This window comes from Myotis myotis, unplaced genomic scaffold, assembly GCF_014108235.1.
Source record: "Myotis myotis isolate mMyoMyo1 unplaced genomic scaffold, mMyoMyo1.p scaffold_m19_p_2, whole genome shotgun sequence".
In the NCBI taxonomy this organism is placed as follows: domain Eukaryota; kingdom Metazoa; phylum Chordata; class Mammalia; order Chiroptera; family Vespertilionidae; genus Myotis; species Myotis myotis.
The window spans coordinates 7,257,639-7,284,258 of NW_023416324.1; the positions used below are offsets into that span (position 1 = coordinate 7,257,639).

Here is a 26,620-nt window from a genome sequence, read left to right on the forward strand (position 1 = left end):
TCCCTCCACCCGGGTGATTCTGACCCACTGTGAGGTCCAAGGACCAAGGCCTCCAGCACCTCCGTCTTTATTCACGTGAGTCTCCCAGCCTCCAGCTGCCCATTGGCGACCTTGTGCCTTTATCTCCCACCCTCCACAACCATAGGGGCCGGGCCAGGGGTTCTCAAACTGGGTGCCAGGACCCGCGGCATCCGCTCCCCGAGAACCTCAGACCTGCAGAATCTGACACCCTAGCTGGGCCCAGTGTTCTGTCTAACACGCTGCCCAAGGTCATGCGGATGGAGCTACCGCTTGCAGCCAGCCACTCAACAAGACCCTTCTAGGAAGCTCCTTCCACTCAAAAATGTTCCCCAAATCTTCTTTTCTGTCTCCTCCTCTCCCCTCCCCCCCCCCCCCCCCCCCCGACTCTCCCTGTACCCTGGTCTGTTCTCTTACCAGCTGCCAAGAGCTGCCAGTTCCCTTTCATGCCCAGGGACTGCTGGGTGTGTTGGGAGGTGATTGTGCCTTACCCATGGGGCGGCCGTAACGGGGACTTTACAGCAGAGACAAGCAGAGCTGCAGCCAGCAGCACCCGCCCTCATCCTCTCTCCCAGCGCCCCCGGTGGCGGCTGTCTGCTCACCCCAGGCCACAGTCTCAGAAGAGCAGAGGGCCAGATGGCCCCATTGCCCTGGGGCCCAAGCCCTCTCTTAGGGACAGGGCTTCTGCTGGTTTCCTGGCGTCCATCGGCCTGGAGGAAGGAGGAAGTCCGCACAGCCCACAGCTGTGCTGGACAGCAGTTGCCTATCCTCTGTCTTCCCGGTGCTTACAGAAAGCGGGGGAGGAGGAAGGGGGGGCAAGATCACCAGACCTGGCCCGAGGGACCCACTGAGGGACCCGGGAACCTCCGTTTCCCAGTTCCGTGAAATGAGATTCCCTGGTGCCAGCCCCGCTCAGCTCACGGGTTTGCGGTTGCTTTGCACGCACCGTGGGCCCGGACATGCTCTGTACACGTAAGGCGCCTAACAAATGTGGCCGTGCCACCGGCGATCTTGTTCAACCTGCGATGCTGGTCAGGGCAGACCTGTGCCTGGGGGACCGCGCCATCCTGGTTCGTCTGCTGCCCTCCTGGCGCTTACCTTCCCGGGGACGGCTGGCTCCGTGGGAAGCCTTACCCTGTGCCAGGAGGATCCTCTCCCTCAGCCCCGCCCCAGACCCAGCGAGGCTCCGGGTGCATCCCGGCCGGTGGCGAGGACCCGCTGTGGCCTGGGCTTGCTGCTGGGACCCACACACATCGACAACCCCTCTTCGGACTCCCGTTGAGGGGCTCGGGGTGTCTTCACCGTCCTGCGAGCCAGCGGGCGCATTCCCCGCCACGATCTCCTCCTCACCATCTTGCACTGTTTCACCTGTCCTGCCCCCGGCCCTCTGCAGAGCCGTTCTCGCCCTTCCCTCCCCTGGGTGTTGGTCCTTGCGAGGCCACGGGTGTGTCATGTGGACACAGTGTAGCTGAGACTGGGTCCTGCGGGAGCATTTCTTGAGTTACCCTGGGCCCTCCTTCTGACCCGTAACCTCCATGAGGGGGGGGGGGGGGAGGGTGCTGGGGCCATGGCGTGCTGCCATCTGCCCCCCTTGGGACCTCAGGAGGAACCCCATTTGGCTGATCTGTTGGCTGACTTGTGGACGAGCCTTACCTGGCAGGCAGTAATATACCCAGTTCCCTTCTGGGATTTAGGCAGAAGATAGAGGCCCAGAAATCAGGATTTTAAAAAGATTCCTCTAAGATAGAGGCAGGAAAGGGCAGGTGGAGGGTGTACCCTTGAAGCTGACCACGGGCTCCCCCACTTAGGCCACCTCGTTCTCAGGCCAGACAGCCACAGGCCTGGGTGAAAACATGGGGAAAATGCGCACACCTCGCCTGCAGGCCATCTGAGGGCGGAGCTTACAAGAAGAGCCGCAGGAAATGGACAGCTCCTCCCACGGGCCAGTTACTCCCTGGGGACCAGCAGAGGGGCACCTTGGCATCTGGAGGGGAAGAAAGGAGGCTCTCCTCCAGCCCTGAAGCTTGAGGGGCTGGGGTTTAGGGCTGGGGGTGGGAGGACACTGCCGAGCCAGGAGCTGGAGCGTGCCCACCTGCGTTGGTCCTCAGCGGCTGCTCTTAGTCTTGCAGCTGAGCAGCGCGGTCAGCCCCCTCCCCTCACTGAGCGGATCCCACCGCCTCTGGCCTCCAGGTGTGATGATGTGGTCATTTGGTTTTACACCTGCCCTGGTCCTTTGTGTCGCCTGGTCGCTGTATCTCTGTATAACAAGGGATAGTTGGTGTTCAGTCTCCGGCATCATCAAGCCAGGTAGAGCTCCGGAAGTCCTTCCTTTCGTTTATTCTGCATAATTATCATGCACTTGCCTGGACCTGACTCCTTCTTAAGTGTCAGGGGTGCAGCCGGGGGTAAAATACAGTCCTCCCTAAAGTCAGTCCTCCCTCCCCCTTGGTGCTCAAAGTCAAGGATATTGTTGGAGAATTAGACCCCTAAAGCTCTTTTTGTGTTTCCATTGTCTTTGAAATTTTCCCACAGTGCCTTTCTGTATTGGTTCCCAGTGGTCCCCAGGGCAGAGGGAGCCCAGACACTACCTCTGGGGCAGGCACTGGTCTTCTACAAGGCTTTCCGGTCCTAACCCAGAGCCTAAGGCCCTTAGGACTGCTGGTTGCACAATGTCCTCTGCAGCCTCGGGTTAAAGGAAGTAGGAATGCACTGCATCCATGAGTGTGTTCATGTTTGCTGCTTTGTCCCCAGGCCTGAGCCAGAATTCTAGCTCACTGAGGATTGTAGCTGATTAAAATCCCAGCTACCTGGGGCCTGGTGAAGGGAGACCTGATGGTGCCCTTAGGCAGCTGCGGTTTGTTTGCAATGACCAGCAGCTGCTCTCTCTTCCTGCCGGGCTCTTGGGGTAGGCCCCAGGAGTTTCCCCAAAGGCCATGTACCCTGTATGACCGCAGCCAAAGGTGACTGGGCCTCTGTCTGCATTCCATCCTGATGACCACTGTCCCCGAGCCAGCCTGGCCTTCCTGCTTCCTGGGCTGACTTGCCGGTCCTGTTCACTGGGGCCCTTTCAGAGACTGGCCCTTTACCAGGGAGACACACAGGTGTGCCAAATCCTTGTGCACTGAGAGGGACTCGTTTCACCATCCACCACATAATCTTAAACGGTCCCTAGAAGGTTTGACGTCACTTGTGTGCACTCAGGTGATGATTATGCAAGGGAACCTGATCTAAGGACCCCTGCTTTGCAGGGTTGCCTGCATTCAACAACCAAAATAAATTCGGTACATTAATCACCCCATTTTACAGATGAAGTAACTGAGGCACAGGGAGGTTAGGAAACTTGCCCCATCAATAAAGCCAGGAAGTAAAAGCGGCAAGATTCAACCTGAGTCCAGCCTGAGCTCATAGTCATCACCATTTCCTGTCCTTACTGCATGCAGTCAATCCTGCGGCATCACTTGTTTCTGTCCCCAGCTGTACGTGGCAAAGTCTCAAGTGAGGAATGACCAAGAGACGCTGTCCCTTGAAGGTGTCTGGTACACCCCTCTGTCCAGGCCCCAGCCCTAGTCGGGAGCTCCTGTGGCTGCCTCCCTGGGCTGGGCTGGGCTGGGCCGGGCCTTGTGAAGTGGGAGGGTCTTGAGGCAGCTCTGCACACTCCAGCTGGAGGCCCAGGTGTGGATGAGTTATGTGGGTGTCCCTGATCACTAGGTTTTCTGCTGCTCTCAGCCTTAGCTTGTGAAAGATGACCGAGGTCATAGGAGGGTTCAGGGACTCTCCCTTTCACCCTGTGAGGTAGGAAGGCATGATCACCCTCATTCAGGGTGGCATCTGAGATTCAGAGATGTCTGTGCTTAGTGCTCAATAACTCGATTTAATGGAAAAACTAAACTTTGTATAGTTTGCACGTCTCAATTTCCCTCCACCTGCCCAGGCAGTTATGTAATTGCAGGACTATTTGAATAGCAAATGCTATAAACACAACTGGAACTGACTGATAAAAAGGGAAATAGTTCCCCGTAATTGAAACGATCGTAGGGCTAGCTTCAGGCATAGGTGCATCCAGGGGCTTAAATGATGTCATCTTCCAACTCTCCTTTCATCTGTTTGGGTTTTATCCTTTCTGGTGACAAAAACGACCTAATAGCCCGGCCAGGCGTGGCTCAGTGGTTGAGTGTTGACCTATGAAACAGGAGGTCACAGTTTGATTTCCGGTCAGGGCTCATGCCCAGGTTGTGGGCTCGATCCCCAGTGTGGGGCATGCAGGAGGCAGCCGATCAATGATTCTCTCTCATCATTGATGTTTCTGTCTCTCTCCTTCTCCCTTCCTCTCCGAAATCAATTAAAAAATAATAATAACCTAACAAATCTAAGTAACCTTTACCTTTTAAGGATTCCAGTGTAGAGAGAGTGCTTCATTCCCAGTATATTCAGCAGAAATCCCAGGGCTGACTCTCATTGGCTTAGCTTTAATCATGTGACAGCTCTGAATCAATCACTTGGTCCAATCACATGGAATGCATTGATTGACCAGGCTCAGGTCATGTGCCCTTCCCTGGAAAAGGTTGAGTTTGTGAACCTCCAGTGAAACCTGCAGACTGCAAGTGGGATTTTTCTCAAAGGAAAGTCAGAGAGAATGTTCATTGCTGGGAACAGAAGCAGGGAGACAGACACAGGAGCTGTCCCCTGCAGATGTGGTGACGATTCCTTCAGCAGCTGCAGACATGCTCCTGGCTAGGTGTTGTATGATTCGGAAGAAAAAGCCTCAGATATAGAACCTTTTGCACATAGTAGGGGCTCAGTAAACATCACTTGTACTAGTTTTACACCAAAATGGGTGATAGGAGGTGACCGGAGAGATGCCCAATTTGGACAAATCCAGGTTAATGATCAGTAGAAGGTAAAGTCCTTGGGGTAATAAGGTGAGGTCTTTTCGGGGAGAAGTTTTTGGAGATAGCATCTGCTAGGGTCCCGCTCTCCCACACAGGCGGGCGTCTCCCACGCAGGCGGCACGCTGTCACAGCCATGTGAGTGGACGGAAGCCCACGCCGGGGCTCTCGGCCCTGCTGCTCCACCTTCCTGAGCCTGGGTTCCCCGTCTTCTAAAGCGGGAATGATGGAACCGCCCTGCGCGGCTTGGCGGCGTTTTACAGGTGCTTAATACACGGAGCTCTTGTTTTGCTTATAAGCCATCTTAAATGGATTGCGTGTAACACAACGATGTCCGTGAAGCATGAGGTCTGCATTGGCGTTGGCAGTGCGGGAGGCCCCCTTCCGTGGGGGCGGGGGTTGTACTTGAGGGTGTGTGCCCACCACACACTTTCCTGCCTTTTGGGGTACTGGGAGTCTTGGCCATGACTGAGCTTTGTTCTCTGTGGCACATGGTCAGGGTCTGGGCTCTGTGCTGGGCAGGAAGTACGTGGGGTGGGGGGGAAGGGGGTTACACACAGGCCCCCGAAGTCAGAGGGAGCTTGAGGTGGCCTTAGAGAAGTTCGAGGGCTGGATTGCCTTTGCCCAGCCTGGCCGTCCCCATGGGGGTCCCTGCCTCCCTCTGCAGCATCCCCAGCCTGGGGCCAACAGGTAACCTCAAGTTCAACACCAGCCACACAGGGTCCAGACAGGAACAGTGGGAGCCTGGGGTCGAGCCCTCTCCTTCCTGCTCCCTTTTAGTTCCCCTCAAGGATACTCGGTAGCTTTACTCGGTTGCCAGTGGCCCCTGGCCTTACAATATATATAACCTTTCATTCTCTTCAGTACCTGGGAGACCCTGATTGGTTCCTCCCCAACCATTGGTTTTTCAGAACCTGGGTCAGGTGACCACCCTGGTCCCATCAGCTGCATCTGTAAGGGTGGGCAGATACCTCGTGGATCTAGCTCCGTGGCCGGCAAACTGCGGCTCACGAGCCACATGCGGCTCTTTGGCCCCTTGAGTGTGTCTCTTCCTAAGCCTTGGGAGTACCCTAGTTAAGTTAATAACAATGTACCTACCTATATAGTTTAAGTTTAAAAAATTTGGCTCTCAAAAGTAATGTCAATAGTTGTACTGTTGATATTTGGCTCTGTTGACTAATGAGTTTGCCGACCACTGATAGCTGCTTCCTTCCAGGGGCTGTGGGAAAGTAGTTACTCGGAGAGTGTGGGGCAGGGAAGACTAATAGACACCGAATGTCCAGGACAGGTGTTCCTCCTGAGCTTGGATGCCTCCAGGACTGAACTCGCTCCCTCTCCAGGCAGCCCCTACATTTTTTGACTCATTTTAAGCACTCACTCACCTTTCCATTGAGCCAGAAGTGGACCTCATTGGAGCATCCACCCTCTGGCCTGCGTCCGACCATTTGAGGATCTTACACACTAAACCTCTCTCCTGGACATACCGGCTCTGACGTGAGGGGACCGGCACGGTGGCTTCCTGCACCAGCTTTGTTTCCCCAGGTGTCTTTCCTCCCAGCTGGACAGAGCAGACTGGGCTGGGGAGGCATGGAGGACAGGGCGTCTTCCTTTGATCCACCCAGCTCGACCGGCCTCAGATTTCTCGTCCCCCACCAGGAGCCAAAGTCTTCCCTGGCACATCCAAGGAGAGAACGTTCCCCAGACTGCTGTGTGCTCCAGGCTCTCCTGACGCGCATTTCAGAGGACTCAGCAGGCGCCTACAGGCAGCGGGAGGCCCTCCTGGGAGCAGGCGGGGAGAGAGGGAGCTAGAACCTCCGCGGAATGCTTTTAGGGCAGGTGGGGCAGGCTTTCAGGGCAGGCGTGGGAGCCTGGGCCAGGACAGGGCTCTGGAGTGAGGACTCCGTTCCCCGCTTTTGCAGCCCACCCTGCACCAACCTGTGCTGATTGACGACAGCTCTTGGGCCGAAAGGAACCCAAAGACATTCAGAGACAAGTTCACATAGTTTTGGTGTGGTTTTTTTTTTTAGTCCATAAGCAGCATCCATGGCCAAATAAACAGCACTCACCTCTTGGCAAGCAGGTCCCGTGAACATTTGCATGCAGCCAAGAGATGACAAAGGAGGTGGTGGAGAGAGAAACAATACATTCAGTGCTGACCAGTTGAAAAGGAGATTGAGTTTCTCTGCCTGGAAATGCTTAACTGAGTCAGCTGCCTACCTTCCAGGGCCGGCCAGCCTCGGTTGTGGTTTGTTTGTTGCCCCGACTACTTCCCCCAAATTAGCTTTTTGCAGGTATGCACGCAGGGTAAATGGTAATCTGCGAAGAGACCTATAGTTTTGGCCAGAGATGAGGAGCAGGAACAATTTCCCGGGCAGCGGGGTTACCCTGGCTTAGTCTTCATGATTACCGCAAGGGTCTTAACCTAGACACTCTTCGGCTCTGCCCAGGGGCTTTGCTGAGTCCGTGCTGTCTGCCCGCCTGCTGTCCCGGGTCCTCTGACTTCCTGGGTTTAGGCCGCGTTGTGCAGGGCCTCAAGGCTGAAGACTAACCGGAGTTTGCATTTGGGGTTTTTTGTGTGGCTTTTGTTGTTGATGTTGTTGCCATTGGATTCCTGGAATGTCTGCAGCTATGGACCATCTACTGAGGGAGAGGGAGTGACCTCACTGGCCTGGCTGGGGACCAGCCTGCAGCTCCTGAGGGACATGGCAGTGAGCCCACAGGGCCCAGAGTCCAGTTACAGTGCAAACACCTGGTTAGGGCCCGTCTTCCACTGGCTTGCTCTCTGCTGCTTTGCCCAACCACGGGGGCAGTTTTTAAGCATCCGCCAACTGCGGGGAGCGTGTGTTCCGTTTTAAGTCACCCATCCGCCAGTCCTGGGTGCCCCTGTCACTCATGTCTATTCTCCATCCCCCTCAAGCAGCCACGAGTGTCCATACTATTTCAGGGGTCCTTGCTGAAGGCCCAGTATTCCAGGTTTGAAGATTGTGGACTGGCAAGAAGAAAGAGGAAAGATCTAGCGGGAAGAGACTTAGGAGAATAAAATATATAGACCAACAAAGAGCCTTGACCTGCTCCAAACCGTTCCCATCCGATGTCCACTTCATTCCCTCATTCAAGCCGGACACTTGGACGCTGTGGCCACCAAACCGTGAACCTGCCATTCTTTCCTCGGTGCCATGTCCTCTTGGCTGTGTGTGCGTGTGGGGGAGGGCATGGTAGGAGAGAGAGGCCTGAAGGGAAGCATGTTTGGTTTTGAAGCACGTAGGTCCAGGAGAGTGCGGTCCGGGGGGGCTTTGGCCTGATCGAGGGCACCCTTAGCTCAGAGCTTGTGGCCTGGGCTGCATTCAGTTCCACAGGCACCTCTGGGCTCAGCTCCTGGGTCAGGGCTGCGCGTGGTCACCGGGTTCCTGCCAGGAGGTGCTCCCGAAAAGCCGTGAAGGACGCTGTCCTGTACAAGGTTTTCTTGCCGGGGTGGCAGGGTCGTCTGTATTCCTGCAAGGGACACAGCCAGGGGCCGGTCACCATCGCTGAAAACTGGGCATCGCCTCTGTCCGCCTGCTTGTGTTTAAGACCCAGGTGCTGGGTGGGGCCTGGTCTCGAGTCCGTGGAACCTGGAACCGGTGTGAGCCGTGCACGTGTGTGGGGTGCGCATGCAGGTGTGTGGGAGGGGGAGGCAGGAGGGCCATGGGGTTTTTCAGTTTACATTTTTTGAATAGTTTTCTCCTCTGCTCTCCCAAGAGGCAGCCCGTGGAGTGGAATGAGTATTTGACCTTTGCAAAATGAGTGTGGGGGGAGGGAAGGGGCAGACAGACAGGGGGAGCGTTTGGTGGCAGGTCGGCAGCGGCGGCAGCTCAAAGCAGGAATCCGAGTTACTCCTCTTCCGTTTTCAGTCGGTAACCTGGAGACAGTGAGGAGGGCGGGCGGCAACCCAGAGGGCTTCCATGCCTGGGCCTCCCGATAGGACCCAGCTGCTGGGAGCCCCATTCTGGGCTCCTGCCTCTCAGATTAGAACAGCCGTGGGCAAACTACGGCCCGGGGGCTGGATCCGGCCCGTTTGAAATGAATAAAACTAAAAAAAAAAAAAAAAAGACCGTACCCTTTTATGTAATGATGTTTACTTTGAATTATTAGTTCACACAAACACTCCATCCATGCTTTTGTTCCAGCCCTCCGGTCCAGTTTAAGAACCCATTGTGGCCCTCGAGTCAAAAAGTTTGCCCACCCCTGGACTAGAATGTTCTATCCTGGGCTCCGGTCAGGAGTTCCAGGGCTCCAGGGACAAGACTGCCGGGCGGGGGCTGGTCTCAGAAGCACAAGGCAGTGGCTCCCAGCGGAGGAGGGGGAGGGAGAAGAACTGGCATATGTGTGGCACTTGGCGTGTGCCAAGCACTGTTCTTTGTGTGTAGTCACTGTATGTGCACAGGCCCTCATTTAATCCTCACAACAGCCCTGTAAGAGAGGCACGACCACTGCCCCATTTGACGGACGAGGGAGCGGAGGCACAGAGAGGTTAGCAAGCGGCTGGCACTCAGCCCCGGACCGCCTCACCCCTGCGGTGCTTGCAGCCACTGAGACCGCATTCCAGGTGTTCAGCAAGCATCTGTACGCAGCTGCTGTGTCAGGGTCACTGCTTCCTGCGGGGGAGGAGCTCTGTCCACAGACAGAGCAGGACCTCAGGGACTCGAGTTTGCCCTCCTCATCCCACTGCTCCTCCCCCCAAAATTACCCCACATTTTTCTGTGTCTTGATTATACGTTTGGCTCATGGACCACACTGCCGAGACTCCCCGAGTGAAATGAGGGTGTTTTTCTGACCGGTTTGTTCATCTCTAGTCCTGATGTTTGTAGCTGAGGGGAGGAGGGACAGGACTGCGGGGTCTCCTCCATGGAAGTCTCAGTGTCTGTGACTGCGCAGGCCTGTGGAGATGAGCTGGACCCCTTGGAAGTGTGGGGACCCTGGCTCTTAGAACAGACCTGGGACGAGGAGGACCGGAATGGACGGGACAGCCCAGAGAGGCAAGGCTGGGATGGCAAACATAATAGCACTTGGAAGAAAAAGTTAAAGGCGGTCAGCTCAGCGGCATCAGCCCCAAGCGTGGCCTTCTGCGTATGAGAATGCCGGCGTGTCCCGGGCCAGGCAGCGGGCCTGTGGCCAGTCGCGCTTCCTTTTGAGTGTGCTGTTGGCGTTCGGGGTTGGGGAGGAGGGCCTGTGGCACAATGCAGAACAGCATCCTGCGAGGAAATATTGCTGGGGACACCAGGCAGCCTGGCCACGGTGGCCCACGACCCCCTGGGTGAGAGCCCGGGGCTTCCTTAGTCTTTGGGTGGCTGGGGACTGCACGGGACGTGTGCCCGGCACACAGAACGTCCCCTCGCCGTGGCGTGCCCAGCGGGGTCCAGACCCTCAGCTGCAGGCTGGCGAGTCCCATCAGGCTGGAGACTGGTAGGGTCCCCTGTGACCCAGCCCCTGTCGCCTGGGCCTGCTGTTTCTCAGCCCCAGGTATTTTTCAATTAACTCGATTGGCTGGAAACGCGGGCATCCGGGGAGTGTGGGAAAATGTCCCAAGGCCGGAAGGGCCACCCCTCTGCCCCTGCTGCCTCGGGACTTGGCCTCCCAGACGGAGGCTCCAGTTTCATATCAGGACACCAGGATGTGATCCCAGCGCCCCTCTGAGAAATCCCAGATGGCGCCTTCTGGAAGCCCCAGTGGGCTCCACGCTGGCGGCCAGCCCGCCCCCCCAGGCTCCCGACCCGCTCCAGCGGTGGGAGCCTCGAACAGCGCTCTCATTACTGACTTTATTGCTGCACAGTTCAGAGAGGCAGCCCTGCCAGTTTTCATAAGTGAAACATTTAAAGTATGCAAAGCATATTTTCTTTCTTCCTGGAGCAGCTGCTCCATGGGCTGGAGAGTAATCAGGAGTGAGTTGTGTGGAGCCGTGAGCTGCCGGCAGCCTCCACAGCCTCGGGCACCTCCTGGCAAGTGACCGCTGAGGACGGGGTGGCTGGAGCCCAAGACACCCTCTTCCTTTCCCGCCCCCCTCCATGCGGCCAGGCATCCCTCTGGGATGGCATCGGAGCTGCTGCCAACGTTTGCCGAGGGTTTCCGTGGCGCCAGGCCTCTTTATATCTGTTACTGTCATTCACAGACGTGGTACTATCTGGGAGGTGATACTGTCACCTCCATTCCCCAGAAGAGGAAAGAGGCGACCTGCACAGGTCAGACAGCTAAAGGGCAGAGCCGGGATCTGGCCCCGCAGCCCGCTCCAGAACTGCTGGTCGTAGCCATCATTATCGCCTTTTCCAGGTGAGGGAGCTGAGGGACCTCGCGGGCAGGCCACGCAGGCATCGCCCGCTCCTGGTTCCTTCGGGAGCCGCATTTGAGACAGGGTCCAGGTCTGCCAGCCACTGGGGCTGCCGTCTGGACTTGGTTTAAATTGTTCTGGAAGCTTGGATCTGTTCGTGATGTGGATCTGAAGATGTGGGAATTTCAGACTCGCCGCCCTCGCGTGGTGACGACGTCTAGGAGAGCCCTGGGCTGGGCTCCGATCGCCCACTTCTCTTCTCTGTATAATTGTTCACGTCTGCGGGGGCCGTCGGCATGCCGGACGCGTTGCTATGCATTTAACCCCTGAGTCGGTGGATGAGACGGGCTGAGCAGGATGGTCTCAAAGCATGTTTCCAATTTGGCTGCCAGGTCTTGGGAACCAGTGGCCTAGCAGTCAAAGTCGTGGATTCCAGACACCTTCCTCTGGACCTCAGTTTGGCTGTCTATAAAATGAGGTGGAAATGTCTTTCTTGTCCCAGTCTACCTAGGAAGGTGGCTCCCTCCCACTGGGAGCTGGGCCCAGGAGAACCGCGCTCTTGACAAGCGGACAGGCAGCTTCCACCCTGGGTTCTGGTGGTGGGTGGAGAAGGAAACTGAGATGCAGTGTCTGCTGCTGACTCAGACTCGGGGCTGGGCTTTCCCTCAGTGTCAAGGCCGCAGTCAGGTTGGTTCCACCCGGTTTGCGATGAGCTTTGTGCTCACTGCACGGATGGCCTGTGTCATGAGCTGGTGGGTGTGACCAGTGGCAGGCCTTCTCCTCTATTTTTCCTCTTCGTGTGTTGGTAATTGTTTCCCCTGGGTGGTGAACAAGGAGGGAGGAGGGGTGCGAGGTGAGAGTCATGCATGGCGAGGGTGGCAAGGGAAACAGGTTGCTGTCCCTCTCCTGGTTACTGCCTATAGGAGCCAGGCCTCGGGGACGGCTGTAACCTATGGCAAGAGGCAAGGATGGGGGGACCCTACCATTTTTACCAAAGTGCCATCTCTCTGCTTGCTTGCCAGGCTCTCTCCCCTGGCATGTAGCTCGAGAAATATGCTGCACAGCATGGCGTTTAGGGCCAGGAGCCTCATCCAGTTGTAAAGACCATGAGCTTTGCAATCAGACAGACTTCCGAGTTGGGATCCGGCGGTGCCACCCAAACCAGCCCTGTGACCTTGAACAAGCCAGTCCACCTGCCGCGGCCTCCGTCTCTGATGTGCAAACTGGAGAGGCTGGCACTGCCCCCACAGGCCTGACGAGAGATTCCAGTGGGCCAGGGCTCGGAGCCAGGCACGTGGTCAGCACCTGACTGGAAGCCGGAGCCTCAGGCTAAGGATGGTGGCCCAGTGGCCGTGCAGTTGGTGCTGTCAGGCCCCTTTAGGTAGGAGAAGACAAAGGCTGATTTGGGCAGGAAAAGTCTGTAAATGGATGGCCTTCAGGCAGAACTTGAAAACTCGATACTTGCCCACTTCCAAGCCCGGGGACTGGTCACTGGTCAGAGAGAAGCTAGGATTGAAGTGCACACGGGGGGAGGGGCTTGCTGGGTTGTGGAGGCAGATTCCAGTGTCCGTTTTGCTGGTGTAGTTTCTGAAGGAGAGCGGTAGCTTGGAACGCTTAACACATGGCAGATGGCCTTTGTGTTTGGGGGTGCTGGGGGCCCAGAAAATGATCCCCAACCAATGCAGTTTATCAGGATTCTTTTTTAGTTGCAAGGGATAGAAACTGCAGCTCAGTCTGGCTTAAGAATGTATTGGCTTGTGTCCAGGGGTAGATCCTGCTTCAGGTGTGGTGTGATCCAGACGCAGGGATCATCTGAATCTAGTCTGTGTCTCACTTGTGCTCCCCTCTCAGTGGCAAGGTGGCCGCCAGCAGCTCCTGGTTCAGAGGCTGACGCCGATTGGACTGACTTGGGTCATGCCCCCCTCCTGAACCAATCACAGTGGCCAGGGCAGCTCAGTGCTCAGATTGGCCAGACAGAATCACATTTCTACCCCTAAATCAGGGGCCTTGAGAGTGGACAGCACCCCAAAGGGGAAGGGGGGTGCTATGTCAAAAAAAAAAACAGGAGGCTTGGAGGTAAGCTGGACAGAAACATCTGCTGCCCCATCCGGGGGTGATAAGGAGGAACTTTAAAAAGGTTGGATGCGCCAGCTGGTGTGGTTCAGTGGTTGAGCATCAACCTATGAACCAGGAGACCATAGTTCGATTCCTGGTCAGGGCCCAGGCCCGGGTTGCAGGCTCAGTCCCTGGCATGGGGCATGCAGGAGGCAGCTGATCAATGATTCTCTCTCAACATTGATGTTTTTCTCTCTCCCTCTCACTTCCTCTCTGAAATCAATACAAATGTATTTAAAAAAAAAAAAAAAAAAAAAAAAGGTGGGACGAGCCAGCAGCCCAGAGGAACAGTGGCTTTGAGACTCAGAGGGACTCTCTGAGGTGCTTCCTCGCAACAACAGGGGGCCCCAGGACAGCTGCCCTCAGCCCACTGCACACCAGGGACTGGCCTCTGCTCGCTCCTTCTGAGTCCCAGGGAACCGGTGTTCAGTGCAGGCCGTGGGAGAGCCCATCCCTTTCCTCTCCCTTCCTTTCTGCCCGGCAGCTAGATAGGAGTGGGCTCCGCTGTCACCAGGGAGGCCTGAGCGTTGGGCTTGGGACCGAGCTGTCATTGCTGCCCCTGCCCCCTGGGGACTGAGCCCCCCAGGTGACGGGAGAGCGCCTGTGTCTCCACCCCCAGCCAGATGGTGTGTTTGGAGTTTCACATTCCCCCGGAGCTAGAATCACCTGCCGATTGATCTCTGCAGACCATCCAGGACAGTGGGTCGGTCGGTCGGTCGGTCGGTGCTGTGGTGGCATCAAGCCACAGGCCCAGAAAGGCCGCCAGTGGCTGTCCTGAGTTTGCAGAGCAGGGGCGCAGGGCGGGCTCGAGTGACAAACAGGCACCCTAGAGGGACCGCCCTCTGCAGCTCTGGTCCTCGAGTTGAGTTCCTGAGAACTAGGGAGCTGTGTGCTGGAGGTTTGCGATTCCTCGACGTCCCCGGGGGCGTCTCTGCAGTGACATCTGTGACGGGCGCTCTCCAAGGGTTGGGCCCTTGTGTCCATCTCCAGCACCTGGCCAGCGCTCAGGGCTTGGGCAGGGGGAGGAGACCCCTTGTCCCTGGGGAGCAGCGGGTTCCTGGAACTCGGAGCTGGGTGGGCACGGCTCTCCCGTGGGAATTGTGGGGCCCAAGCCGGCCTGGCTGAAAGGTGCGCTCACAGGCCGGCAGCTGTGCTGGAACAAACAACCTCTGCGGCGAAGACGGTTAAACAACGGCCGGAGGGAAGAACGATGACTGTAAAACATGAGCAAAGACAAAGGCTGCATCACCTGGCACCCGCGATGCCCACCCCCTCCCACCTGCAGGAGGGATCACCAGGCACTGGCCTGGGAGCGGCCCTCGTTGTATTTGAGAATCGCCTGTATTTGGTGAATGCTGTATCCCTCCCATCACCTCCAAGGCCCTAGGTGTCAGGGTCAGATGACAAAGGCCCAGAGAACAGGAAATCTCCAGGAAACCACAGTTCCAGCCCTTACCTGCTTGCTGCCGGGCCCATCTCTGGCCTCGTGGGCCTGTCTCCACTCAGAGTAGGGACCGGGAGAGACTGTGTGGGGAACAGGACAGAGGGGGTTCAAGAGGTCTGTTTTCTGCTCCCCGAGCAGGGACCAGGCCGGAGGGGGCACCTGGGCAGAAGGAAGTGATGCCAGGGCTCGCCTCACCCCGCCCCAGGGTGGCCGACAGAGGCCTGCCCCCGAGGCCGCTCTTCCAGGCTGAGGTTCCCAGATTTCTCTGTCCACAGGCAAACCATTGCATTCAAGACCAGCCTGAACGCCCCTGGGACGGCTCCTGTCACTTACAGGACTTCGAGGACCCGCCGGGGCTGGAACCCAGGGCCACATTGCTGCTCCCGATCCCAGCACTCCCAGCCCCGACAGATGTGGGCGTCCCCACGACAGGCAGCCAGGGACAGTCACCCCGGCCTGCATCCCCGACCTCACGCAGCCTGGCCTGCACGGAGAGTCCCCCATGTGCCCCTTGTGCCTGCCACCTCTGGGCCTGTTTGTGGCCTCGTGGGCCTGTCTCCACTCATAGTGGGGGCTGGGGAGGGAGGGGGGAGACTGTGTGGGGAACGGGACAGAGGGGCTGTCATTTAATCCCCGCTTGGGTCTCCTGGGTTGGAGTCCCAAGGTCAGGCCTTCCTTCAGAGCACCAGTGAGGTCTGCCCTTTTCTGTAGTGATGATCACGACAACGACATTTGACCCCCATCTAGAACCTTCCACAGTGTTCCCACTTAGACGATTGCCCTGTTTATGTTTACCACAGGCCGTGGGGACTGGTCTTGGCTCCTTTTTCAGATAAACTCAGGGATCACTTGTCCAAGGGTCAGAGAGCTGGGATGCGGGGGGGCCAGGAGCGAGTCCAGGCTGGCTGACCCCAGGCCTGCCGGTCCCGCTCTGCCGCTCTGGGCACCAACCGCTCTGACATGTCTGCCAAGAGAGCCTGGCACTGGGCTGAGCTCCGGGTGTCTGGTGAGAGTGAGGGGCATGCCGGCTTCGTCACCCCGTCACCCACCCCCACCCCCTGTAAGTGATACAGTGCAGGGCATAACGACTGTGGGTGCTGGAGCAAGACCGCCCAGTTCAGACCCTGGCTCTGCTCTTTACTCTGTGTGACCTTGGTCAAGTCACCTCCCCCCTGTGCCTCAGCTTCCCTGTCTGTAAAATGGGGTGATGACACTAGGACCTACTTCCTGGGGTTATTGTGAGGATTAAGCTAGTTAAGGCATGTAAACTATTTACAGCAGAGTCGGGCGCACACAGTGTGTGCTAAAGAAATGTTAGTAAAGGGGCACTTGTTATTGTGACACACAGTGATTATAAGATTATTATTCTTGGGACCTTGGCTGCGGAAGGCTAGGCTTACATACCTACAGCTCACCAGGAGGCCTTAGGAGACTCTGGGTCCCCCGTTGCCTTGTTCAGGCCATTCTCGGGGGTGCCCTACAGTCACAAAAGGCAGCTGTCTCCCCTTTTCTCCTTCTGCCCCTGCCCTCGCGAGCTCACAGAAATTCAGCCTGGACAAGGCTTGTCACACACAGAAGCCTCTTCCCTAAGGCAGGAGCAGTCACCTTCCTGGTGCGCTGTGTGGATTCCTCCGCAGCCCCCACTTCCTCCTCCTCCCGCTCCCCAGATTCCACAGCTGAGCTGGCCACAGGACAGACCCGCAGAGGCTGCTGGCCCCTAGCAGCCGGCTGCACTTGGACGCGGAATCAGCAGGGTCATCAAAGGCTCTCCTCTGCCAGGCAGCCCTGCCCAGCCGGGGCTGCTCCAGGTCTTGGTGCAGGCACAGGGCTGAGTCCTGCTGTCCTGGCCCCAGGCTCTGGCCTCTCTCCTAGGCCTGTTTTTGCCTGTGCATATTGCCTCCTTGTTACAAAGTGGCTGCTGCAGCTCCAGCCCAAGTCTACTTTCCAGGCAGGAAGGCAGAGAAGAGGCAAAGCCCTTCTCTCTCTCTCTCTCTCTCTCTCTCTCTCTCTCTCTCTCTCTCTCTCTCTCTCTGCAAAGCCCTTTTTTCTTCAGGATAGACCTCCTTGAGGTCTTTGTCCTATACCTCAACGGCCAGAACTGGATCCACATGGACAACCCTAATTGCAAGAGAGGCTGATAAATGGCATTTTTAAGCACTAGATCAGTGATGGCGAACCTATGACACGCGTGTCAGAGGTGACCCGCGAACTCATTTTTTTGGTTGATTTTTCTTTGTTAAATGGCATTTAAATATATAAAATAAATATCAAAAATATAAGTCTTTGTTTTACTATGGTTGCAAATATCAAAAAATTTCTATATGTGACACGGCACCAGAGTTAAGTTAGGGTTTTTCAAAATGCTGACACGCCGAGCTCAAAAGGTTCGCCATCACTGCACTAGATACTCATTGCTCTTGCAAACAAAAAGAGACATGTAAGAAGGGAGGGTCCCAGCTCCTTCCCCGCCCTGAGTGGGTATGCCACACCCTCTCACCCTACAGCATGGCCTGCCTGCAGGTAAGGCCACCCCAGGGCATAACCACTGGTCACTAGCAGCTTCTCCTGGGGCAGGAGAGCCACGCTGCCTGCCCAGCAACACTCACCTGCAGTTTCCGTGGCCCTGGGAGTGCTGCTGAGTCCCTGGCTGTTTTGATGACACCCCACCCCCTTTCACCACGAACCGCCCGCCCCAGGTGTGAGGCCACGGTGGTTGGTTGCCCAGAAACTGCAGAAAGGTACACAGTGGATCTTTCCTTTTCCTGTCTTTGGGCAAAGGCCAGATAGGCTCGTTCAGAGCTGGCGGCCTCTTCCTCAGCAGCCATTGCCTGAGCTAAGGGCTGCCTCCTGTCTGGGTGTCTGTGGGGCCGGCCACACCGGGTATGATGCGCACCGCTTGCTTCCTTCTCCGTCTCATGCCTGTGGGCCAGCACCGGCCAGGACAGCTCTGCAGTGATGGCAGCGGTCTCGCTGGGCACTTGAAATGTAGCTGGTGCCACAGAGGAACTGAGTGGTTCGTTTTAATTAATTTACACTTAAGTAGCCACCTGTGGCCCGTGGCTGTCTCACTGAGCAGTGCAGTCATAGACTTGAGCCAGGACCCTCTTGCTGCCAGGGGGGGAAATGCATCATGGGTAACATTCATCTATTCTAGATTCATAAAAAGCGGGCCCTTCTAAGGGGCTGGTAATATACAAAGGCCCAGAGAGGGACAGGGACTTGCCCTGGCCACACCGCGAGGTAGCATCCTTCTGCGGCAGAAACCCGAGTCCTCAACCCCGGCTTCTTCATTGCTTCCGAGGAATGTGAGCGCTCCCCGCTGTGCAGGGGGCAGGGGTGTGGGTCTGATGGGCGCCAGCAGTGCTCACTGTGCTGAACACATTTAAGTGTATCGCACGTCTCATTTATTCCCATCAGCCTCGTTTTACAGGTGAGGCCACGGAGGCCCAGAAGGTGAAGTGCCTGTCTGCGGTCTGGAGCCCATAAGCCACGGGCTGGGGTCTTGTGAGGCCCTGTGATTGCAGTCCCAGAACGTCCCCAGTCTCTGCCCCGGAAGGTCCAGGCGCGTGCGATGTGGGCTCACACGCCCAGTGGGGGCAGGTGCGGCGCAGCGAATAAGCTGCCACAGACCTCTCTTCGTGGAGCTGTTTTTCCAGCCTCGTCTCCTGAGAGGCGGCTCCTGCAGGTGCCACACCTGGTGTCCCGCCTCCTCTTAGTCAGGGCCCCACTTGAGGGGCGGGGTCTCTCCCCCGATAGCCCAGGAGCAGGGCACGGCCCCATCTTGCCCTCCGCTCTCTCCTGGGTGCAGGGGCACCCAGCAGGCTGCACCTTCACCCGTCTCCCTGAGGTGCTAGGCCACACCCTTCCTGTGATCGCCCAGTTCTTGTCCCAGAATCCCGTGAGGTGCAAGTAGGGTCACTGGATAAAAACAGCACACCCGCCTAAGTTTGAATTTCAGACAGACAACAAAGACATGTTCAGTGTGACTGTGTCCACGTGGATTTAGGACACACTTGCACTGAAAATTATCATGTCGCTGAAATGAAAGTTTAATTGTGCATCTGGCTTTTTCTGTTTGTTTAGCTTTGCTTTGCTTTGTTTGCTCAATCTGGCAAGCCTACACGGGTGGCACCATCCCCATGTGCCGTGCATGACAGCCAAGATCCGGAGAAGTGGCGGGGGGCGGGGGGGCAGGGCCGCAGGGTCATGCTAAGGCCCTAGCCAGGACTGGGTCGGTCTCCAGGTCTCTTGGATGCCTCTGCTGTCTACGGAAACACAGTTGAGACCTCACTGGCTTCCCCGGGGCAGTTTGAGGAAGCCCGGAAATCACACTTCTAAAGAAAATGTCAAAACAAACCTGTCTTCTACCTGCCGGGATGCGTTAGCAGTCACTCACCCCTCACTGTGAAATGGACATTTGGTGACAGTTGGGACGGAACAGGCGCTGGCGGCGTGGGCAGTGAAGGAGAGTGTCTTCGTCCATCCGGGCTGCTATACCTAAAACACCAGAGGCTGGGTGTTTATAAACAACAATAACATGTTGCTTAAAGCTCCGGAGGCCGGAAGTTCAAGTTCAGGGCGCTGGCAGATTCCGTGTCTGGTTTACAGACTGCTGGCTTTTTGCTGTGTCCTCGCGTGGTGAAAGGGGCGAGGAGCTCTCTGGAGTCTCTTTCAGAAGGGCACTGATTCTATTCCTGAGAGTTCCATCCAACCTCATGACTTAATCACTCTTTCCCCTCCTCCCCTGAGGCCCCACCTGCAAATACATATGGGGGATCAGCTTTCAGCATATAAATGTTGAGGAGACACATTCAGTCTATGACAGAACAGTAATGCAAGTTCCAAAGTCTTCGATACTGCTGGAGATGATGAGCCAGGGCTGGCGTATAGAGGAGTGGTAAGGGTTAAGACCTTTTATAATCTGACCTCGCTGTACCTCTCCAGGCTTCCTCTTGTTCTTTCTCACTTTGTACCCTTCGTTGATGACGCAGGGACCTCTGGCTCTCCAGCCCCTTTGCCTTGGTTCTTGCTGTTCCGTCTGCTCACCACCCTCCTGGTCCATCTTCCAAGTCCCATCAAATGTCCTTGTGCCTGAGCAGGTACAGCCCCTCCTTTGTATCCTGCTCCCTGACGTGTGCTCATTCCACTCACCGCAGGCTCGAGGCCCAGGGTGTTCCCCGCTCCTTTCTGGACACCCTGTGCCGGGCCTGCCGTGTCGATGGCCCATAAATGTTTGCTGGAAAGAGGGAAGGGGAGGGGCCCCCAAAGCAAACCTCTTACTTGGCAGTTTTGCTGAGAGACTTGGACAGTTCCCAGTCCGCACTCGAGTCGAAGTCAGGGCAGCCAGACCCTCCCTTGCAGACGGCCTGCCTCTCGGGGTGCTGGTTTGGGGTCTCGAGTGCTAGCCAGAGGGCAGGCCCTGTCTGTGCCGTTCACCTGGAGTCCCCAGTAGCTAGAGCAGCACCTGGCCTGTGGCAGTGCCAATAAACTCCAGCTGGGGGGGGGGGGGCAGGGGGTGGATGGTCATGTGTCGGCACACACTATTGGGGCTCGTGGGACCCCGTAGTGAAGGGTACGGCCAGGCCCGCTCTGGGGAGCTGCACCCACCGGGCACGCGGGTGGCAAACAAGTGGGGCTCCTTCATGGTCAGTGTGGGGCAGCAGTCAGGGGGGACAGTGGACAGACACCAGCTGACAGGAAGGAAGGAGGCTCTTCCGGCCGCCGTGAGTCTGCACCTTCCGGGGCTGGAAGACCCTGTGGCCTTGGGGAGGCTGTCCAGGGGGCCGGGCAGCCAGGGAGGGTTTCAGCCGAGGGGTCAGGGGACGTGTTCTGCATTATGGGGGCCCAAGGCTTCTGTGGGGGGGGATGGAGGGGGTTCAGGAGGCGCTGGGAGGGCAGGGAGGCCTCGCTCACACAGGTAGCTGGACCCAGGTGGCCTCGGTAAGGGGGACATGGGAACCGGGGCTGGGATCCAAACCACCTTTTCCCAAGGCCTCTGGTGGTGGGGGCCACCTGTTCTCAAGGCCTCAGCTCTGCCCCCCTCAGCCTGTCCTCTGCCCCCAGATCTGGCTCCGCCTCCAGGCCCAGGATCCCCGAGGAGTACAGGTGCCTCATCGATACTGAGCGCTTCCCTGTGGGCCGAGCCCCTGTAGGAGGGCTTCCTCCTGTGTCTCCGTGGAGCCACTCCACCCGATGAGGGCCGGACCCATTTCACAGATGGGGTGCCTGAGGCTCGGATGGGGAGAGACCTGCTCGTGACCACGTGCCTGGCCAGTGGGGGAGCCAGACCGGAGGCCCAGTAACACGAAAACTGTGTCATAGGCGGGACTGCACCCCGACCCCCTGGCAGTGGGAGGGGCTGGTGAGAGACACCCCCCGAGGGGGTGCTGGGGCCTGCCTCACGGTGAGGAAGAACGGAAAGGGTGCTCCAGGTGCTGAGAGCGTTTGGCACGCTGCAGACGAGGGCCAGGGTGGCGGAGGCTGGGGAAGGGGGCAGAGCGGTGGTTGAGTACGTGGTGTAGCCGGAGGCTAGGGCCCCGGGCCTGCTACACGGGCCGGACCTCCGTTAGTCCGTGAGGTGAGCATCGTGGCCGCGAGCGTGCGCTCTGTTGAGGGTTAGCGCTGCCGAGGTGTGTGCCGCCCAGCGAGGCCGCTTACCCCTGCGTGCGGCACCCCCTGCAGCGCGGCGTCTGGCTCAGGGCGGCAGCCCGCGTGCGGGTGTCGGTCGGCCCGCAGGCCGGAGCTGGCTGAGGGCTCCTGCGGGACAAAGGGGCCCCTGGTACCGTCCCCAGGCTCCAGGCCGAGGGACGCTGCGCGCTCCTTGGTCTCGGGCCGGGCGCTCGGCACGTAGGGTTGGGTTTCGTGCCGCAGACCCTCCGCCCCCGGTGCTGCCGTGGGTACTGCTCTGAGCACCTGTTTCCCCGCACCCTCCGCTGCGAGGGCCTGCGTCCTGTTTCTTAGGGGCTCCTGGTGGCGAGGTGTTTTATGAGACGTGTTGAGTGAGCCTTTTTAGGGCGGGTTCCCGAATGTCAGGCTGGGGGCTCAGGCCCTGGCGTCGGACAGGTCTGGGTTCACATTCCAGCTCTGCTACCTGCCAACTGTCACCCCTGGAGCTGTTTAATCTGTGGAGCCTCAACTTCCTAATCTGTGCGGTGGGGGCTAGGACGGTGCCTGCCTCGGGAGGTGTTGGTGGGATTCAGTGGGATCACGCGTACTCCGCTCACCTGCGCTCACCTGCGCGTGCTGCTGGCTCCCGCCCCCCTCAGGCCCCTCTTGCTCCTCCCTGGGAGGGGGGAGGCCGTCGGCCATTGGAGGGGACGCTCTCGGTGCCTTAGAGAGTATGTGGGGTGTGGGGGTCCCACCAGGAGCGCTCTGCAGGCTGGGGGTGGGCCCAGGACCGGATCCCGGCCCTTTGGAAAAGGTAGTGGCTTTGGGGGTCTGTTTGCTCACATGGAGGAAAGGCCCGAAGGCAGAGCAAACAGGAAAAGGCCAAGCACCGTGGAACCTTCCCCAGAAAGAGGGGCGGCCCGAGGGAGCGAGCGCCCGTCCTCTAACCTGTGCCTCTCCCCTAGGGCTGCTGCGGGAAGAGGTGTCCCGGCTGCAGGAGGAAGTCCACCTGCTCCGGCAGATGAAGGAGATGCTGACGAAGGACCTGGAGGAGTCGCAGGGCGGCAAGTCCGCCGAGGTCCTCTCGGCCACCGAGCTCAGGGTGCAGCTGGCCCAGAAGGAGCAGGAGCTGGCCAGAGCCAAAGAGGCCTTGCAGGGTGAGTGACAGGCGGCGTGGCCCCTCCTTCCCTCGCCTGGGGCTGGGGCGCAGGCCACAGGGGCTCTGGGGAGCCGGGGTCCAGCCTCTGCGGGGGGAGTGACGTGAATACGGGGTCCCAGTGCCCGGACCCCCAGCCGTGGCTGCCCTGTGCCTGTTGGGGTGGAAAGCTGCCTCTTGCAGGACTGGGCACCTACGTCACCCCTTCCTCCCGTTGTGACCGCCACTGTTCCCCATCCTGGCCGGTTGTGGAGCTGCTTCCCCCAAAGCCTGTATGGCAGGTGGGTGGGCATCTTTGCTGAACCAGGTGCTGACCCAGCAGTGGGTCTCCTCTTTGCCAGCACCCTTGGGGCCCTTCGGCACCTCCCCTCCCTGGATGGTGCGCGTGTGTGCTGGGTTCTCGGCTGGAGGCGGGGCTCGGTCCTCCTCTCGAGTTGCCTGGAGGTCCTCTCGAGCGGGGCAGCCTCCAGCCCTGGGCAGGTGGAGGGGTAGGGAGAGATGTGGCGTCGGTGCCCAGGTGGTCTCTTGCCAGGAGGGACCTTGACCCGTAACCAGCAGCTGCTGTAGGAAATGAGGAGGCCAGTGGGCCCATGTGGTCAGCCTGCTCTCCTTGGAGCTTCCGGGGATGCCAGCAGCTGCGTGCCCGTCTCTCTAGGAGCCCCTGCACACTCTGCAGTGGGGAGAGGTCTCAAGGTGTTTGAGAAAGGGGAAGCCCTCCCCAGCAGGGCTCCATGCTCTCCACATGAGCACTGGGGGAGAGAGGGGCCGGGGGCGGGGGGCGGGGGGAGGGGTGTCTGCCTCCATCTGCTTGTGCTCCCCAGGTGTCTCAGTTTCTCCTGGGGGAAAACAAGGCAATAAAACTCGCAGCCTGCTCTCCACTTACCAGTTACCAGAACCATAAATACTCTCGGAGGAATTTATTTTTGAAGCCAAAGCAGGTTAATTACTCAGATTGATTCCGGGCTGCTCTAGCAGAAACCCCAAAAGAGGGACTTAACGAATCTATTTGTCTCTCCTCTAACCATCTGAGGAGCCCTTCAGGGTGGGGGCGCCTCTGCTCCCCAACCGGGAGAGACCCAGGGGAAGAGCCAGAACTGAGGGCCAGAGGTTCCCTCCGGCAGCACTGATCCCGAGGCTGGGCTGCAGGGGCTGCTGGGCCACGTCATTTCCAGTTGGACGTCCCCGTCCAGGCTACACGGCTAACGGGCGGAGGGGCGGGGAGGGGAGTGGATTTTGCTGGGCAGTTAGTGGGCTCTGTCATTGCGGGTCTCCCTGACCAGAGGGGAGAGGTGAGCAGCAAGCGCCCGCATACGGGCCAAGCAGGCTGTGCGTCCAGCACCCCCCGACCGTCCCCCGGGGGAGTCTGGGAAAACGTCCCCGAGGCTGACTCCTTACCCAGATGTTTCAGCACTGAGTGTGTGCGTTCTTTCAGCAAAACAAATCACTACTAGAGACAGGGAGGCCCCTTTCTGCTGGGGTTGAGTTCCCGTGGGGTCACTGAGACAGCGTGCTGGGTGGTCTCCTCGGGCTGTGGTGGGCAGGTGGCCTGTGTCACGGTCCAGCTGGCGTGCATGGCCGGGAAGTCTGGTGCCAAGCATGCATGCTCTCTGCGGGCAACCATCCAGCATCCAGGCCGATAGATAGATCTGCGGGAGCCGCCCGCCCTCCCAGCTTCCCACTTCCCTGCCCAGGACAGGCCCAGCGATGCCCCCAGGAGGTGCCTCCGGCCCAGTGGTGGGAGCCGAGGTCCCCTGGCCTCCCTAAGCTTTGTTGAGAACCTGAGGAGAGTCAGGACTGTCTGGGGAAGCAGCCATCTCAACCACCTTTGCCAAGTATTTATTGCCGGGACCATAAACCTGCCCTCCCTGTCCTTGGCCAGGGATGGAATTCTCACCCATATCTGCCCTCAGGACGTGTGGGGGGTGGAAAAACCTCTCAGCTGTCCCTTGGGGCCCAAAGGAGCTGACAGGGGCGTGAGCAGAGGCTCAGGTACCCACCCCCAGCCCCTGGGACAGACAGCTGCCCTCTCCAAACCCGGGACAGTCGTGAACTGAATGACGCGATGTCTGAAGGTGACGGCGCCGGCTTGCTCCCGCGGTGAGAGCTGGCTGGTAGCACCGGGCAGGCGTTTCTCCCTGACTCTGTGCGTGGATTTCTTACCTGCCCCCCAAGGTCTCATCAGAGGACTTGTCAGGATTCGGTAAGGGAACGCTTTATCAAGCACCTACTGTGCGCCAGCCCGGTTCTCAGCGCTTGACCTACCACTCACCCCAGTCCTGCCGGGAGGTGGGAACCCCCTTTGACAGAGGGAGACACCCGAATGAGGCACTTTTCCCACTGCACCGCACACTGCGTCTTCTACCTGGGGAAAAAGTCATCCTGGACAAGAGAGATGGGGTAACGGGGCCTGGAGGCTCTGGGATCAGATCTGGCTCTGTGACCTTGGGCAAATGCCTTAACCTCTCTGAACCAGAATTCCCTTCCTGGGGGTGACAGTAACAGTACCTGCTTTTCTTGTAATTGGGGCTAATAATAGTAGCCACTCCAGAGGGTTGTTGTGAGGATTAAATGAGATATCAAGTGGTTGGCCCAGTGCCTGGAACCATTAGTGCAAATACTCAGTGATTATTGCCTGCGAGGGGGCTTGGCAGACCTCCTGGGACCTGCTTAGAGATTTGGTCTCCCGATTCCCATCAGGGGTGGCCCAGACCTGAGAGGCCTCGTGCCCAGCTGAGCTCAGGGTGAGCCGTGTTCCTGAAAAGCAGTGCATGGGCACCTTCCGCCGCCCGAGCATCCTGCCTGGCATTCCGCACGGTCTTAAATCGGATGCTTCCTCCCCGGCCACAGCACGTGGTGCGCCAATTGCAGACAGATGTGGGCAGAAGGAGGTAGGGCATGAAAAGGGATTTAGACGCCCATAATGAGGAGAGCGAGAATAAATGCACCAGCCAAGTCAGCGGCAGCTGTTGGGCGACACTCGTTAACAGCCGGTGTCCCCGCGGCGGGAACACGCAAAGCCCCCAAAGACGCCTGGCAGGTCCCCACTGGCTGTTCCCCAGTCTTCGGTTTGGGGCTGAGGAGACCCGAATTTTCCAGCACATAAGGCTTAGGACCTCAGACACCCGAAATGTCAGCCCAGGTTTCCAAATCAGAGCAACAAAACGAATCGAGTTTGGGGAGAAGGGCGTTTAGAAGGCTCCTTTGTTGCTGTGGGGATGAGTCTGGGAATGTTTGGTTTAGGATTTTGATCTCCCTGTGAGTTTTACGGGCAGAAGCAATGAGTGATGGTCTAGGAAAGAAGGGTGTGTGTGTATGTACATGTATGTACATACCTGAGTCCCTGCATGACCCCAGCTCCACACATGTGGTAAGCTTGGAGCCCCTGGGACCCCTGGAGTATCTGTTGATTTCCCCAGGCCCCCCTCAGTCACTGATTCCTCCGATAATCACGGCACTATACAAATGATGATCATGAAAATTTGCTTCTCCCCTTTTTAATTATTATTTTTGTTGTTGTTGTTAATCCTCACCAGAGGATATTTTCCATTGATTTTTAAGAGAGTGGAAGGGAGGAGGAGGGACAGAGAGAGAGAGAAACCTTTATCTGAGAGACACATCGATTGGTTGCCTTCTGTATGCGCCCCTACCAGGCTAGGGATCGAGCCTGCAACCGAGATACGCGCCCTTGACCAGAATTGAACCTGGGACCGTTCGGTCTGTGGGCTGACGCTCTGTTCACTGAGCAAACACGCTAGGGTGCGTCTTCCCTTTTTTAATCGCTTAATGGCATGTTGAATGTGTTGAGCATTTCCCCACAACAATAAATACTCTTGGAAAACATAATTCTTAATGACCACATAATGTCCTACCAAATGGAGGCACCATCATTTATTTAGCCACTTCCCTATCGTTGGATATTTACTAGTAAGTCATTTCCACTTTTTTCTTTTTGTGTTTGCTGTTATATAACACCAGGCTAAAGATCTGTGTTTATCAGTCTGTTTATTTTCTTAGGACAGTATTTCTCACACTTTCTGGTTTCTGGACTGTGTTATGATCTTACACAGTTGAGGACCCCAAAGAGCTTTTGTTGA

General features: G+C 57.7%; 1 protein-coding gene across 3 annotated transcripts in view; it reads left to right on the forward strand.

Annotated features, from left to right (window-relative positions):
* The window catches only part of KAZN (kazrin, periplakin interacting protein), a 350,665-nt gene that overhangs the window by 234,306 nt on the left and 89,739 nt on the right, over nt 1–26,620 (forward strand). For 2 of the 3 annotated variants that reach the window (XM_036348161.1, XM_036348162.1), the window contains exon 2: nt 22,336–22,527. In XM_036348161.1, coding sequence (XP_036204054.1) covers nt 22,336–22,527 — 192 coding nt within the window. Of the gene's footprint in view, nt 1–22,335; nt 22,528–26,620 lie in introns of those variants that run through there. The other variant, XM_036348164.1, reaches the window with a different exon arrangement.